Source organism: Maniola jurtina, chromosome 5 (genome assembly GCF_905333055.1).
Source record: "Maniola jurtina chromosome 5, ilManJurt1.1, whole genome shotgun sequence".
Taxonomy (NCBI): Eukaryota; Metazoa; Arthropoda; class Insecta; order Lepidoptera; family Nymphalidae; genus Maniola; species Maniola jurtina.
Window position 1 is genome coordinate 15,251,547 of NC_060033.1, and position 16,601 is coordinate 15,268,147.

Consider the following 16,601-nt stretch of genomic DNA (forward strand, 5'->3'; position numbering starts at 1 on the left):
CTTACAATTAATATAATAACTTATTATTATAACATTAATATTGACATTTAATTAAGAGACATGTTACCATAGAAATTAATTCACTTTTTGGTCTCATCAGGATTATTTGTACGGATTATTCCTGATGAGTATTAAATATTTGCATGCTTATGAAGTAGAATATGAAGGTCGCTACTTAGTTATAATTTTGAACTCAACAACTGATATTCAGCAAATAAATAAATTTCATTTCATTTCAGTATACGAGTTCGGGATTGGTTATCATGATTTATATCTGAGCTAACATTTCACCTAAGACATTCTTCGATTACTTTTACCACTACCACTATAACATTTTAACTTGTTCGTCACGTATACTACCCACATGTTTAATATTTTTATTATAAAAACTTCTATGTAAATAACTAGCTCAATCGTCACACGTTTTTAAATTATTATCTTCTAAGGACGTATATTACTGATGCTACTATAATAATTGACCCACTATAATTTAAATAATATTTTGTTCGAAAAAAAGTTGAGACAAACGTGAATTTAACATTTAGTTCCAAAATAAAATTCGAACAAACTAAAAGTTAACCATTTTAAAAAACATATTCCTTTGAATTTGGAACTAAAAGACAATTTCGTTTACCGATCACTATTCCCACGAGGACCACTTATAGACTGTACGCAATATTAAATTGTGCCAGACTTTTAGCTGATACCTTCAACTTAGTTTAGTAACGAATTATCTCACCTGACTATACAAAAGTTTGAGAATACGATTTAGTAATTTAAACCATATTCACTTAATCTTTAATAATTATTCAAAGTACTCACAGTTTCGGTATCTTTACGAGATACCTTATTACGTTTCCATCGCGGCCGACGGTGTCCTGGCACTTGAAGACCTCTAGGTGGAAAAGTACGTTTGCGTTTCGACCGATTTTTCCTCAAAGCGTAAGTTACTACACACTTCTGATGTTAACAATTAAACTCTCAGATAGTAAAATCAACCCGTATAATGCAATGTAAATCGGTCGGAGCGCAAACAGCAACTGAAGCTTGTCGTTCCACGCCACGTCCTCGCCCTAGCGCCATCTTTTTCGTCTCGATGGAGGGGGCTCTGACGTCACGACCACAGCATAACCACCAACACCAAGCAACACAGAACGTGAGAACGAGGTGTTGCCAACACAATATTAACTTATCGGAGCCTTGGCGGCTGCATAATCACACGCAGAGGAGGTATGGGTACCTAAGGCCCAGCTTCCACCTAAGCGAAGCGGAGGGGAGACTTGTTCAGCCCACTAATACCAACCATTTATCATAACTGCTAACTGAACCACTTGGCTTCATTGAGTGGAATTTCGGAAAAACTTTTCTTTTTCAAGGTTCTGTAACCGAAAACCCGGGATCCTATAGGTATCGAAGCCTCCGATGTCCATATGTTCGTCCGTCCGTCTGTCTGGCAGCGGGCTGTATCTCGTGAACCATAATAGGATCAGTTGTTGTTGTTTCGAAATTGAAAATTTCAAAATAGCCACCGTGAAAAATATAAAAAAAAAGTGTTATTTCTTGTATGACGGTACGGAACCCTTCGTGTGCGAGTCCGACTCGCACTTTGTCTCTTTATTAGTGTCGCTTTTTCGTTTCGTCGTGTTTCAAGTCGCAACGGCACAAGTTTTCACGTCAAAAAGATAGAAACAAAAATCTAACATGTAGTAAATTTTTTCAGTTCTAGAAAAAAAAATCATACTAGGCAAGCGCTTCACCATTATCACACCCGCTGGAAAAAGATGGAATGGCTTAAGATGGGACGCATTTACCTAGAAGATGCCTAGATGATGATCTAGTTTTAAAGATACCCGGATTGTAATTGGTAGGAAACACAAAATACGGGCTCCGATAGATATATTTCTGTAGATTTTAGACCATGGCCGGATTTCCACGGCTTGTGAGGGCTACAGAGTACAGAGTACTCGTATATTTCGATAGAATACCTATAATGCCTTTAATCGGATAGGCTTGAATTGATGCTATTATATGAGGATGGAGCCTTGAACCAGTGTGAGACGACCTCGGATGCTTTACAAACGAATTAGAGCATGTTATGTTGCTGTCAATATTTTGTTTTCGTTTGTTCTGTGAAAAGCCGTTGTTAAAACTTAACAGTCGACGGTAATATCATTTCTACAAGCGATATAAATGTTCTTAACTAGTGTAGAGATCGGCATGGATGCGGATGACAAGATCCTGGGTTCGATTCGGGCCAAAAATAGTGAGGTATTGGATTTTCCTGTTAAGATATTCTCAATACTAGCCCGGAGTTCGGAAGTTGGCGGAGTGTCCAACCGTGCATCGGAGAGCACGTAAATCCGTTAGTCCTAGGCCTGATCTCTCTCCGTCGTGTAGGATGTCTGTCCCATCGAGCTATGAGAGTGAGGGAATAGAGAGTACCTACACCTATGTTTGTGCACACTTTAGTACACCATACTCATAGTAACAACATGTCCCAACGGAGATCGGTTCCGAATCTCCTCCAGTCAAAGTTAAAGTCATTTATTGAAATTGGTACTATTGTACACTTTCTGATTGTTGAACAATGATGTAGTGGTGATAATTAATTACGTTAACTTAAAACTAAAGCTACGAGGGTTCCAAACGCACCCAAGTCAGTCGTATATAATTATAACGTCCACCCCTATAAAAAAGGATTTTGAAAAACTCCAACAGGTTTTTTTAAAACAATCTAAATCTACGATTTGTTGATTAATATAATTCATGGTGTGCAACTCAGAGACAATAAACCATTGCCTGATAAGTATATGAAAATGGATTAAAAGCAATATTACAAATTACACGTAGGTATAATTTTATTCGAAAAAGTTAAGGCTAATAGTGTGAATGTATAAGAAGATTAGTCATAGAATTTTACGTCGAAAATCTTATCAGTAAAAACTATAAGATTACTGATACTTAACAGTAATTAAAACGCATTCTTTGCTATCGTAAAACTTATCTTTTAAGTCAAATTAGTACAATAGTATAATTTCTCAACATATCGCTCTAATCAGATAGCGAATTGTTAATCATAATACAAACAACTGTTAGGCAACCTACACACTTATTTGGTGAATTAACAAAACGATCTACTTAGCTGTTTTTTTTACTAAACCCGCCTTTGTGCTGATTAATAAATTTCTTACGAAAATCTCTAAACTGAATTGACAAGTTCAGTTAGTAACAATTTTACTCTGGTAATAGACAAGTAAAGTTAGGATATTTTTTTAATATTTTGTTTTTAATTACCGTCCATGAGTTTTCGAATAGCTCGGTTAAATTAAAATAGCCTTGCGGTCTGAGCTAGGTGCATCTTCAATTCAGTTGTTACTTGTTTTGGTATGTAGGTGCAAATGCCATGCCTTTCCCATCTAGAGGCCAAGGCGAGGTCGCCAAGTTATCTATAAACTACAAGAAACAACTAATTTGCAAGGTAAAGATGATCAAAAGAGAAATGACAATTAAGTACGTACAGAAAGAGTTTAACTAAGGCCACAAGTATACCTCTAAATTTTACTAACGTAAGTAGCTTACATGATTAACTTACGACAAATTTACTAATGTAAACGTAAATATAAAAAAATGTAATTTATAAGTGGCATTTACCTTAGTAAAGTTGTTGTCAATTAACTATATAAGCTACTTAAGTGAGTAAAACTAACAGGTGTAATTGCGGTCTAACAGGTAAAAACTTTTAGGACAAGTGTAAATTAAAAATTTATAACACCCCCGATAAGTGAAGGTTACAGTAACTAGAAAAGAGCTGATAACTTTCAAACGGCTGAACTGATTTTTTTGGATTATAGCTAAGAACACTCTCGATCAAGACACCTTTCAAACAAAAAAAAAACTAAATTAAAATCGGTTCATTGGTTTAGGAGCTACGATGCCACAGACAGATACACAGATACACACGTCAAACTTATAACACCCCTCTTTTTGGCTCGGGGGTTAAAAAGTAACATTAACACGTGTGTCACTGGCCTTAATGAGATCATAATTAATCAAACACAAAACGAGTCCTAGACACTAACTGAACTGTTGCAATCACAAGACTCGCTGTCACTTGGTTTGACAACATGATTACTGCGTTATAGTTATAAAAATTCAGGGCACGCGCAACGGTTAATTAGTTTTTTAATGTATTAACTGTGTGATAATTTTTTCAGGCCAGTGTGTTTTAATAAGCTATTTTTCATTGTTACAGATCTACAAAAAGTTCGTCAAAGTGTGCAGTTACCAATAGTTCACGTTGTATTTCGAAATCGATAAGTGAAATCGAGAGATTTTATATTTCGATCAATAAACAAATACTTAACTTTGTCTTATTCAAAATTCAATATTCAGCAGTGCCTAAATAAAAAGTGCGACACAAAAATAATCAAGGTGAAAAATCGTGAACAATCAAAATATATGTGAAATGAATAAAACACATTCAACAAATACAAATCAATACAAATAATAAAATTCTAAGTGAGCACTATAATGTGAAATAGAGGAAATTCGGCGTGAAATAGTGAAAATTGGACGTGAAATTGTGAAAATTGGACGTGAAAAGTAGATATTAGGCGTGAAAAAGTGGAAATTAAAGGTGAAATAGCGTAAATTTGACGTGAAATAAAAGTGAAATAGCGGGAATTTGGCGCGAAATAGTGTATGATGTGTACGGAGTATGGGTGAGCAGCTGCACAAGACCTGCGTCCGGGTGAACTCCGCCGAGGATGACGAGGCCCGGGACGAGGTGGACCACGACCTGCCCAAGAAAAACCCTTTTGTTCGGGTAAGTTGGCACACTTGTTATATTATATCGTATTTAATTAACTTCGTGTATAGTTAATTAAGGGCTGCAGTCTGCAACGTAGAGGAAGTCGGAAATCTGTGAATATAATAAGAAATGTGTACAAAAATAATGGAAGTTTGATGTGAAATAATGGAAATTTAACATGAAATAGCGGAAATTTGGCGTGAAATTAAAGTGAAGTAAAGTGAATTTCAAATATATTATGCTAATGAATTCTTATTGGGACCGGTGTTCTGGTAGTAATAAATTGGTACATATTATGTAGGTAATTATATTAGTTCGTTTGTATGAAGTGTCAGGGTGTGATTCTTCCATGTATTCTTTATATTTGAAAACTACATCCACAAATAATTTCCGGTAAGGTGAGGATGTGTAAAATATTATGAACAACAAATTCATCATCATGTGTGATATCATTTTAATGCGAAACAAACAGCGATTAAAATGCAGGTGTTTCCCAGAAAACTGTGTAGAAACGTGCAGTATTGTTAGTAGTTTTAGATAAAGAACTCTGAATAATGCATGCTACGAGTAGGTGTTTTACACGTCATGATACCTACCTTGGCTAGAGCCATTTCTTTTGTAAACTAGTTGGCCCGCCCCGGCTTCGATTGGGTGGAAATCGGAGGAATTTTTGGTTATGGAGGAAACCCTAAAGCCAAATTTTCAAGTTTTTTCAACCAGCTTTAACTGAGATCCAGGTTTCCGTTCATATCTACGCTCGATGCATCTCGAAATATATCTAAATACTAGCTGATGTCTACTAAAGTTTATAACATGTTATGTCCGCAAAATTAAAAAAAACAATTATCGATTTCACATAATAACAACTTACGAACAACTAGGTAATCCTAATAAAAACTTTAAAAAAATGATTATTCCCCCTCTTTTCATAAAAAAAAAAGGGAGCATTCGTATAATGTGGAGTAAAAACTTGAAAACTTTATGGGGATAAGAAATGCATTTAAATTAAAATCGGTCAATAGATCGAATACTTACATGAGATTTAAAATCGGTTGTAGTGGAGCGAATAAACTAAGATATTCTTCTAGGAAATCGTATTTCTTCATACATGAACATAACATTGAAATACTTTACACTTCATATACTAACGATCTGTTTCGCTATTACGAAACTGTAAAAGTCACAAACGCATACAGAATCAATGCGACAGTTGCGATTGATCTAATATGTTCTTGCACAAAGCTTTATTTTACGAAAACTTTTGTCTTTGATTTTCTTTATTTTGTTTGAAAGTTAGATTCCAATAGATTAGTTCCCAATATTTAGATACTAACTATTGGGAAGTTTCTGAGCTATAATATGATTTTATCATACTAATACTAATATAATTACAAAGGTGAAAGTTTGTGTGTGTGTGTGTATGTTGTTACTCCTTCACGTAAAAACCACTGGGCGGATTTGGTTGAAATTCGAAATGGAGATAGATAATATCCTGAATTAGCACATAGGCTACTTTTTATCCCAGAAAATCAAAGAGTTCCCACGGGATTTCGAAAAACCTAAATCCACGCGGACGAAGTCGCGGGCGTCAGCTAGTTTGCTATATTTTAATTATGAAGTCAGATACTGATTGGAGGCTGAAATAAAAGGCAAATAATTAATGGCCAACAATGAAACAGTTGGTGTTTCAGTCTGTAAGAGTTTGGCACTATGGGCGTCCATGAGGATTATCCAACTGTATAAAAAAATTATACTAACTGAACTGAAGAAACCCAGGAAGAACCCAATAAGTACGCACCAATTTTCTTGCTAGTTCTTCCGGGTAGGAAAGGCATTCCAAATTAGTGGTCTATCCACTTGACATTTCGAAAGCGTCTTGTAAAAGTTTATTTGATGAAACTTTTCTTTTCAAGTTTTTTGGGCTTATTTGAATTATGAAAAGACTGCCGGGATGTAATGGACATTATGTAATAATAAGGTATTGAACTGTAGTAATACATATACACAATAATACAAGTGTAAATTAAAAATTTATAACACCCCCGAAAAGTGAAGGTTACAGTAACTAGAAAAAAGCTGATAACTTTGAAACGGCTGAACCGATTTTCTTGGATTATATCTAAGAACACTCTCGATCAAGCCACTTTTCAAACAAAAAAAACTAAATTAAAATCGGTTCATTAGTTTAGGAGCTACGATGCCACAGACAGAGACGCAGATACACACGTCAAACTTATCACCCCTCTTTTTGGGCCGGGGGTTAAAAATGATGCTTATAACATGATTGTTTCTGAGGCTAGAATTCGCTATACAAAACAACACATCATATTATTACTACAGCCCAAGACCATATTGCAATGATTGCGATCTATCAATCAATCAATTACAATCATGATTCGTAATAAAGGCGGTGCAATTTATAAAAACTTGGTATACACGGTCGAGCAATGACGCATGTCGGTGCTAGTGCTTTTTATATCAGGTCTATTCGCTGAAAGAAAAAACTATTAAAAAAAATATGGTGCCCGACTTCATACATACATTACACGTGTAGAAACAAAAAAAATATTTTTTACTTTTAAGTGTTTGTGGTTTTTGAAGTCGGTTTTATTTTTCTTTCGATTTTTTTTTATTTTACAATTTTTAGTGGCCCCACTGTACTAAAATATGCTATGCCCAGTTAAAACCCTACTGTTTACTAAGCTATTACACTGATGCGAGCAATTTACTGTTATCCATTGAGGAGTTCTGTTCTCCATCTCCAAAAATACTCATCAGATCTTCACCTTTATATGGGTCTACCTGCAAAGTATACCCTTTCAAACAAAAAAAAAGATTCCGACGAATTGAGAACCTTTTTTCGAAGTCGGTTAAAACCCGCATACGAAAGGTTTCTTAACATCGTTACTATTCCTACGTATTCTGAGCCATCGTACAAAATATAGACGTACCACTTATGCTTATACTGTTTACTTTTGAGGGTTCCGTACCTCAAAAGGAAAAACGGAACCCTTATAGGATCACTTCGTTGTCTGTCTGTCTGTGTCTGTCAAGCAACCTAAGGATACTTCCCAATCGATCAATCAGCCTGTTTGTGTCCACTGCTGGACATAGGCCTTCCCAAGACTACCCAAGGGTACTTCCCGCTGACCTAGAGTCATGCAATTTAGCACGTAGCAATGTCTTAAAACGTAAAATAGAACGTTGGAAGACGACATTACCAAGCTGGCGGTAAAAACTTGGAGGAGGCTCGCACAACACCGAGAGGAATGGCGTGCATGTGAGGAGGCCTATGTTCAACAATGGATTAGCAAAGGCTAAGAAAGAAGAAGAATGTCTTAAAGCACAAGTAAAGGGAAAAATACCGTGAATTTGTGGTTACATCACTTGTATGATGGTACGGAACCCTTCGTGTACAAGTCCAACTAACACTTAACTGATTTTTATTTTCTTTCTAGTTTACTTAAGATAAAAACGCGTGGTTTACCAGTTGGCAATTAAGAAGGCTCTCTCCGTCACTCGTTTCATACAATCGTAGTTCCAATTTCATTTGAATATTAAGCAACCAAAGTCCATGAAATTTTGCAGACATATTCTAGAAACTAATATCTATGTCTGTGGTTTTCCAAATTTCTGTTAAAATATTCGGTTTCAAAGTTACGCGGTCTTTAAAATTTTCATACAAATCTTTGAGCCCCTGTAATTTTAAAACTACATATTTTTAGAAAAATCTAAAACACTACAGACACAGATATTAGTTTTTAGAATATGTCTGCAAAATTTCATGGACTTTGGTTGCTTAATATTCAAATGAAATTAGAACTACGACTGTATGAAACGAGTGACGGAGAGAGCCCTGTTAACGCAACAGTTATCTAGTATCTTAAACAGGTCAGCAGCGAGAGTTGTCTTAATTTGCCGTTGAGATATTTAAGATAACCCGCTAGGGTTACCACTTTCTAGTTGGTACACCGTGCATTGCTCACTCGTCCGATCCGAGTCCGTGAAAATACGGATGTAAAAAACTCGGTCCGAACTCGGATATTGCTCACGCACTAATCCGATCTCTGATTCAAATACTGTCCACTGAATAGCTTGTATTCAGTGGACAGTGGATGGATTCAGTACCATAGCACAAGATTATGTACTTTTATTTTTTTATTTCCATGGCGGTCATTTTGAATTTTTTATTATTTGTTATAGCGGCAATAGAAATACACCCTCTGTGAAAATTACGGTTCGTGAGATACAGCCCGTTGACGGACAGACGAATGGATACAGGACGGACAGCGAAGGCTGTTGGCAGTACCATTCGTGTACGGAACCCCAAAAATTACAGAGACCTCCGTTTATAAAGTGAAAACTTTTCGTTATTTCTGACAACCCTAATGTTTGAAACCACTTTCAAATCCACACTTTTCCTGGAAATAAAACGAGGAACTGACCGATAGATCGAGTTTTTTCGCGATCTGCGGTTTCATCAGAAAACAGGTTGAAATGTCTGCCTGTCTTCTAAATCTTTATCAGTTTACCGCTTTTGAGGTCCATGTCCTACTACACAGAGGCAAAAAGGCATTGCCTTCCCTTATGTTGGTTTTACTTCTCAGTGCCATAAGGAAAATTCGAGAGCAATTTTACCCTCACCGTCTAGGTGCGACAGCAGTGCAACAGTTGAAGAAGAAACCTGCAACCATTCTGCTGCAACATGCCGATTTCCGTTCACTGATGTCTTTATCGTGAAATTTTTACTGTTGGAAAAAAAAAATTGGTTCCTTTTTCCTTTTGAGGTACGGAACCCTAAAAATGGTGTACCTAGGAGGGTAGACCATTTTTAGGGTTCCGTAAGGATAGCTCAGTATAAGAACTAGAAAAGAAAATCCTTTCTCAGTGGGGAACGAAACAGTGGGGAATTTTCAACACCCGTTGCGCGTTGGTGTGAGCCATACGACACACGCAGTACGTTGGTGTGAGCCATACGACACACGCAGTACGTTGATAGACCAGTCAGTAGTTTATCCGTTTATAAATATAGCATTAGTACTGAGTTAATTACTTTTACTACATCATACCGAACATAGCAATTTAATCTTGCAACATACCTAGGTACTCATTAGGCACCCACAACTTTTCTCCTTATGAAACTTGCTTTTAAAACACGTTTTTCTCTAGTTTTACTTCCTTTTTGGATCATTAGAAACCGTTCATGGATTATGGAATCCTGTACTGTCAAGAAAATGCCTATCTAACTTTTTTACAATGTTTTTCAAATCCACATCAGAAGGAAAGTGCTTTTGAATTGAAATAATATGCTAGAACTTTTCGAATCTTTCAATATATTCACTGTAGCAGGCAGACAGACAGAGAGACACACTTTCTCATTTATAATACTAAGTAGGTATGGATAATATCGTACTGAGCAAAAAGTTTGCCAAATGAAAACTGGAGAGAAATGTCGGAAAATAGTTTGTATTACAATTTATCCATTGAGTGTTTAGTAGAAAGTGGGAAGCTCTTACAAACACATAGGTACGAACAATAGCTTGTTTACCAAATATGCGGTTACACAAACCTCATTCATACTAACTAACACTTGGGAAGGTCTTTATTTCATCCGGTCTCTGTTTTCATCTGTTGTGCGTGCATTGCCCCTCCCTGCCGAAGTCTTCACTCCAGCTATCCAAGCTCGCTCCAAAAGCCGAGTAGACCGCCAAGGTTGCCGACCTCGTGAAGTGACCAATTACAATCCGGGTATCTTTAAAACAAGAGTGAATAGGCACCTTCTAGGTAAACGCATCCCATCTTAGACCACATCATCACTTTCCATCAGGTGTGATTGTGGTCAAGCGCTTACCTATAGTGAATTTAAAAAAAAAAAAAAAAAGTGAGGTTGGGGATTTCAAATGGCGCTCGCGTTGTTCTGCCACGCACTCTTGCAGGACATGCGTTGCTATTTCAACGACCTCCATAATATATGCCCTCTTTTCCGTAGGAGGGCAAAATCCTCATGGACGTCCGAACCGGATAGTACCGGACTCCTACCGGTTAAAAACCCCTCCTTTCTGCAAGCTATACTTTTTTTTTTTAATCTTTATTTATTTTAAAGATCTTGTATACAATTTGTACATGTCAGTTCTATAGTACTTAAACCTAGATTAAACTAATTAACAATTGACTTAATCAAATTATATAACCTATTACTAATCTATATTCTATCTCTTAACTTGAAACATTTTATATAGTACCTAATCTATTTTTCGTACTTTTATATAAAGGTTAAATAGGATTTTAGCCGAAACGGAATCCGGTTCGGCCAAAATACTTAATGTTCCTTGTTGGCATATCATTACTGACGCGATCTGACTCATCTTCCTTCTCTTTCATCCTTCTCCTTTCTTTCAATTATGGCTTCCATATATTTTTAGGTTAACACTTCCTTTTCTCCTGCAAAATTGTACTTACGAGGCTCTCCACCCCAAGCTCGCCTCCCAGCGCGTCCACCACATTCCTTCTTCCTCAAACTGTGGACACCAGAACAATGTATGTTCTGTATCGTCTATATCGATAATCGAAATAGACGATCCATGCAGGCCCTGCACAAAGGACTGTCGTCTGAGGCAACTTCCCTCTATCGAAGATATGCACGTATTATTGAATGTACAAATTGCATCAATATTATGGCGCGGCAGTGATTCGGCGTTTTGCAGATTTACCGCTAAGCCGTCGGGTCGCGCCCCACTCGCCCCAGTCGCCTCAGTCTAACCGGCTTCCTATAATGCATTTTTTGTGGGGTTCGACGCCCGCCCGAGATAATTGTCGCCGAGGTTGCATTGATGACTGTATAGGCTACTTACGCACAGAGATGATAAAAACGATTAAAAAAAAAAAAAAAAAAAAACACTTTTTGTATTTGGTTTGATTGGCCAAAAATTGTAGGTCTCTCTCTGTGTTTCTTGCCATTTCAGGAGATATCAGCGTCCAACGATGATAGCCACCGAGCTCATATTTTGACATTTATTTTTAATCCATTGAAGGTTTTCTACGAAAAATCATTTTAATTTCACTGAGTGAAACAGCAATGTAGAACCAAATGTTCCAATGAAAATTAACCAAATGAAGTCAAAAGAGCTTGACGGCTATCATTCATCGATGAACACTGAGTTAGCGCGAATCAGCATGCTGATGGATAATTATTCTTATCCATACTAATATTATAAATGCGAAAGTGTGTCTGTCTGTCTGTCACGTTTTCACGGCCCAACTACTGAACCGATTTTAATGATATTTGACTTGGGATACATCCTGGGGAAGGACATAGGCTACTTTTATCCCGGAAAATCAAAGAGTTCCTACGGGATTTAAAAAAATCTAAATCCACGCGGGCGGAGCCGCGGGCATCCCCTAGCTATCCATATTTCATTATGTCAACCAATTTTGTTGAGTACAGAGCTAGCTCACATCCCTGGGACGGACGTGAGCTACTTATTATCCCGGACAATAAAGAGTCCGTGATGTTCAAAAATCTAAATCCACGTGTCTGAAATCGCTGGCATCATCTACTTGGCACAGAGATAACTTGTATCCGGCTATGAATATAGGTTACTTTTCACCCTGGAAAATCAAAGAGTTCCCATGGAATTTATACAAATTACAAATCCAAAAAAATGCATTTTATTTTTGTAAGCCTTCCTAAAAGATACAAAAATCTTATATTATCATATAAATAATCCAACAAGGACGGAATGTAGGGAAGAAGAATTTAAGGAAAACTGAATATTACAGAATTAAAAAAGCATTTTTTTTTTTTTCAATTCTATAAATACTGCAAAGCATATTTTAAAATTCTATAAATACTACTGTGCATAGCTACTCTGCAAAGGTATGCCAACCCGATTCATTCACGTTGGCAAACTTATTCATTTATACTGTGACCCCAATACGTTTTGCAAGTGCCGAGCCTACCTCACCCATAACCCAAACCATAGCAACATACCAACCATTACTTAACAACCAATTTTATGCTTTATTTCTTACCTAATATAGATTATTTTCGCATGTGTAAAATGTCTTATTCTTTAAAGTAACACTTTAGGGAATTTAAACTCTGTGTTTAATAGAATAAAGTGCATTGTTGCTTGTATATAAAATAAGGTGCAGCCGTTTTGATTAATCGAATCTGTCACTTTTATTCAGTAGGTAGTTATTATGGAATTTACGATCTCTTTGATGATGATTGCGTCTTTCGTTTGACAAATTTGCTTGCGGTTTGGAATTAATTCGGGAGTGAATTGTGCATTTATGATTTGACTGGGTGTGTCTGTTTTTAACCCCCGACCCAAAAAGAGGGGTGTTATAAGTTTGACGTGTGTATCTGTGTATCTGTGTGTCTGTGTGTCTGTGTATCTGTGTATCTGTGTATCTGTCTGTGGCATCGTAGCGCCTAAACGAATGAACCGATTTTAATTTAGTTTTTTTTGTTTGAAAGGTGGCTTGATCGAGAGTGTTCTTAGCTATAATCTAAAAAAATTGGTTCAGCCGTTTAAGAGTTATCAGCTCTTTTCTAGTTTTCTTGTAGAAAAGAAGGTTAGATAACCGTTAGGTTCATAATATTATGTCAATAGACAAATGTCAAGCTGTCAAGATGGACGTTGCCTAAATACATAATTATTTATTTGAAAATGATGTTTTGGAAAACTCAAATACTTTGGATCGTCGGGGGTGTTATAAATTTTTAATTTACACTTGTGTAGCACTATTTTGAAATAATTTGGACTGAAAAATTACTATGAAATCAAGTGACCTGAAAAACGTAATAAGACCAATCATTTTGATGATTTCTCTGAAAAGTGCTTTTTCAGGGTTACGTACCCTAAGGGTGCCAGTGCCGGACGTTATTACTATAACTCCGCTATCCGTCTGTCTGTGAGCTGGCATTACTTACCTACTTACCTACCACATGAAAATTTCTACGACTGCAACGTTAAAAAATTAAGAGCATTAAGAGAATATAAAAATTTCAAACGAAAACCCATTGAATGCAGTTAGCCTGCCGTCCATGCGTTTTCGAATAGGTCGGTTAAACTTAATAGCCTTGCGGTCTGAGCTAGGTGCATCTTCAATTCAGTTGTTACTTGTTTTGGTATGTAGGTGCACATGCCATGCCTTTCCCATCTGGAGGCCAAGGTGAGGTCGCCAAGTTATCTATAACCTACAAGAAACAACTATTAACTACTAACTATTCCTTATAACAATAATCGAACAGACACTCGAAGAGGGAAAACCTGATTTTTATAAATCCACAATTCACTTCAATATCAAAAATAGCATAACATTAAGTAGGTAGGTACTAGGTTCTCAAACCATTCCTTTCATTTTTTAATTAATCATGATCTTTATTGTATTCCCTAAAGGTCATTGTTATAATTTTTAGTTAGATATACATACTTATATTATCTATATTCTATATATTTAGTTAATTGGGTTATGTAGTTAGTACGAATTCTTATGCTAAGTGAAACTTTTTGTGCGCCTGTAAATAAATTTATAGCAAAAACGCAGATCATCAAAATAGCTCCTATCGCCATCCCGTTGTTTTCTTAGACAGTAAACATTTCTGTTACAAAAATGTCAGGCGAATTTTAAAATTAGAACACGCAATTCAATGATATAAATCGGCCAAGTGCGAGTCAGACTCGCGCACCGAGGGTTCCGTACTCGGGTATTTTTTCCAACATTTTGCACGATACATCAAAAACTTTCATAAAAATAAATAAAAATCTGTTTTAGAATTTACAGGTAAAGCCCTTTCATATGATGCTCCACTTGGTATTGTTATCTTATTTTGAAAATTAAAACACATTTTAATTTTTTTTTATGATGTGACCAGGAATTCGCGGTTTTCAGATTTATTCCTGTACTTGTGCTATAAGACCTACCTACCTGCCTTTCATGATTCTAGGTCAACGGGAAGTACCCTATAGGTTTTTTGACAGACAGACAGACAGACAACAAAGTGATCCTATAAGGGTTGGTTCCGTTTTTCCTTTTAAGGTACGGAACCTTAAAAAGTTGGTGTTCGTTACTCAAGATTTATTAAAAGTAGCGTTTCTATCGCTTTTTGGGGTACTTTGTAACAGCCATCCCGTTTTCTTCATTTTCTAACAATTTTTTAACTCAATTTTCTACTATTACCTACCTATGTCTTCTATTTTATTGACGATTTCTTGTCTCATCTTCTCCCAGTTTGCTCAGATAAAATATGGCGTTAGAGCATATATCAACTTTGTAGTAGTAAAAGCATCTAGCGTCTTATCTCTTTCCAATAGAATAGATGGAAACAAATATTGGAAAATCTTAGGTATAGCTGCTCGAGAATACAGTCAAGTTCATTCAGAGAAATACCAATAGGTAAACCTACTTTTAAAGTACGCTATAAAAATAAAGTAATCAAATAAATTACTGGGTACATAACTTCGTATGTCCTCATAGAATGGGCAACCTTGGAAGCAGAATATGTTTCTGTAATACGCGTTCTAGTTTTTTGGGGGTTAAAGGCCGAAGTTCTTAAGTCAAACTTACTTAATTTTAATTTATTATAAGTATGGCAAAATGTAGAGAAGTGATAGCCTAAAATGGCATATCATCCTTACTCTGTGCTAGTGGTTAGGAGTTAATATTATCACAACTTTAGGTTACATTTAGGTCTGGTCTGGTGGTTTAGGTTAGGAGGGTCTGGTGTCTGATCCCAGACAAGCAGTTCTTTTCGAAACTAAGGCGCTCGAAGCAATTTATCACTTGACTACCTTATTCCCGTCCCGTGACTTCAGTGATCAGTCGCGTGGACTACACAAATTTCAAACCCCTATTTTGCCCCCTTAAGGGTTGAATTTCCAAAAAAAAAAATTCTTAGCGGACGTCTACGTCATAATAGCTATCTGCATGCCGGATTCCAGCCCGAACCGTCCAGTAGTTTGAGCTGTGCGTAGATAGACCAGTAAATCAGTTTTTCTTTTTATATTTATCACTTGATTTAACGGAGAAGGAAAAAATCGAGAGGAAATCTGCAAACTGCATGCCTGAGAGCTCGCCATAATGTAATCAAAGGTGTGTGAAGTCTGCCAATCCCCACTTGGCCAGCGCGATGAACTATGGCCAAACCTGTCTCATTCTATTGGTTCCAAGAGAAGACCCGTTCTCAGTAGTGGGCCGGCGATGACTTGAGATGATGATAGCGGCCAGTATCTATGGAACGTATTGTATGTCAGAGATAATTCCTTGCATAACAGTCGTATGGAAATCTGCATACCTAAGTCCTCTCCATAATGCAAAGGTGTGTGAAATCTGCCAATCTTCACTTGGCCAGTGCGATGAACTATGCCTAAACCTTCCCCAATCTGAGAGGAGAGTGCTAGTAGTGAGCCGTTGTTGATTTGATCATGGTGATGGTGATCCAAGACTTCAAGCCTTTTCAAAAATTTTATTTTCCTGGGTGACCATTCCTTTACTATCAAAGGTTGTTTCCAAGAGGAGACCGGTGCTCAGTAGTGGGCCAGCGATGGCTTGAGAGGATGACAGCTGTGAGCATCTATGGAATGTATTGAATGCCAGAGATAATCCCTTGCATAACAGTCGTTGGCCGGTGCGGTCCGGTCACGCTTCCGTGTTGACCGCCGCCGACCGTGCACTTAAGGCGAAGCCCTATCTAAAATATGCAAGATAAAGCCAAACAGCACTAAAACCTGACTACTACCCGCGAGCTGCCGATAGATGGCTATAGGTATGGTATAAAATTGTC

At 36.9% G+C, this 16,601-nt stretch overlaps 1 protein-coding gene across 1 annotated transcript in view; it reads left to right on the forward strand.

The window, feature by feature from the left end:
• LOC123865006 overlaps positions 1-16,601 on the forward strand; it is a 91,638-nt gene that overhangs the window by 15,117 nt on the left and 59,920 nt on the right. The window contains exon 2 of the mRNA XM_045905814.1: positions 4,253-4,825. Coding sequence (XP_045761770.1) covers positions 4,718-4,825 — 108 coding nt within the window. The 5' untranslated portion in view covers positions 4,253-4,717. The remainder of the gene's footprint in view (positions 1-4,252; positions 4,826-16,601) is intronic.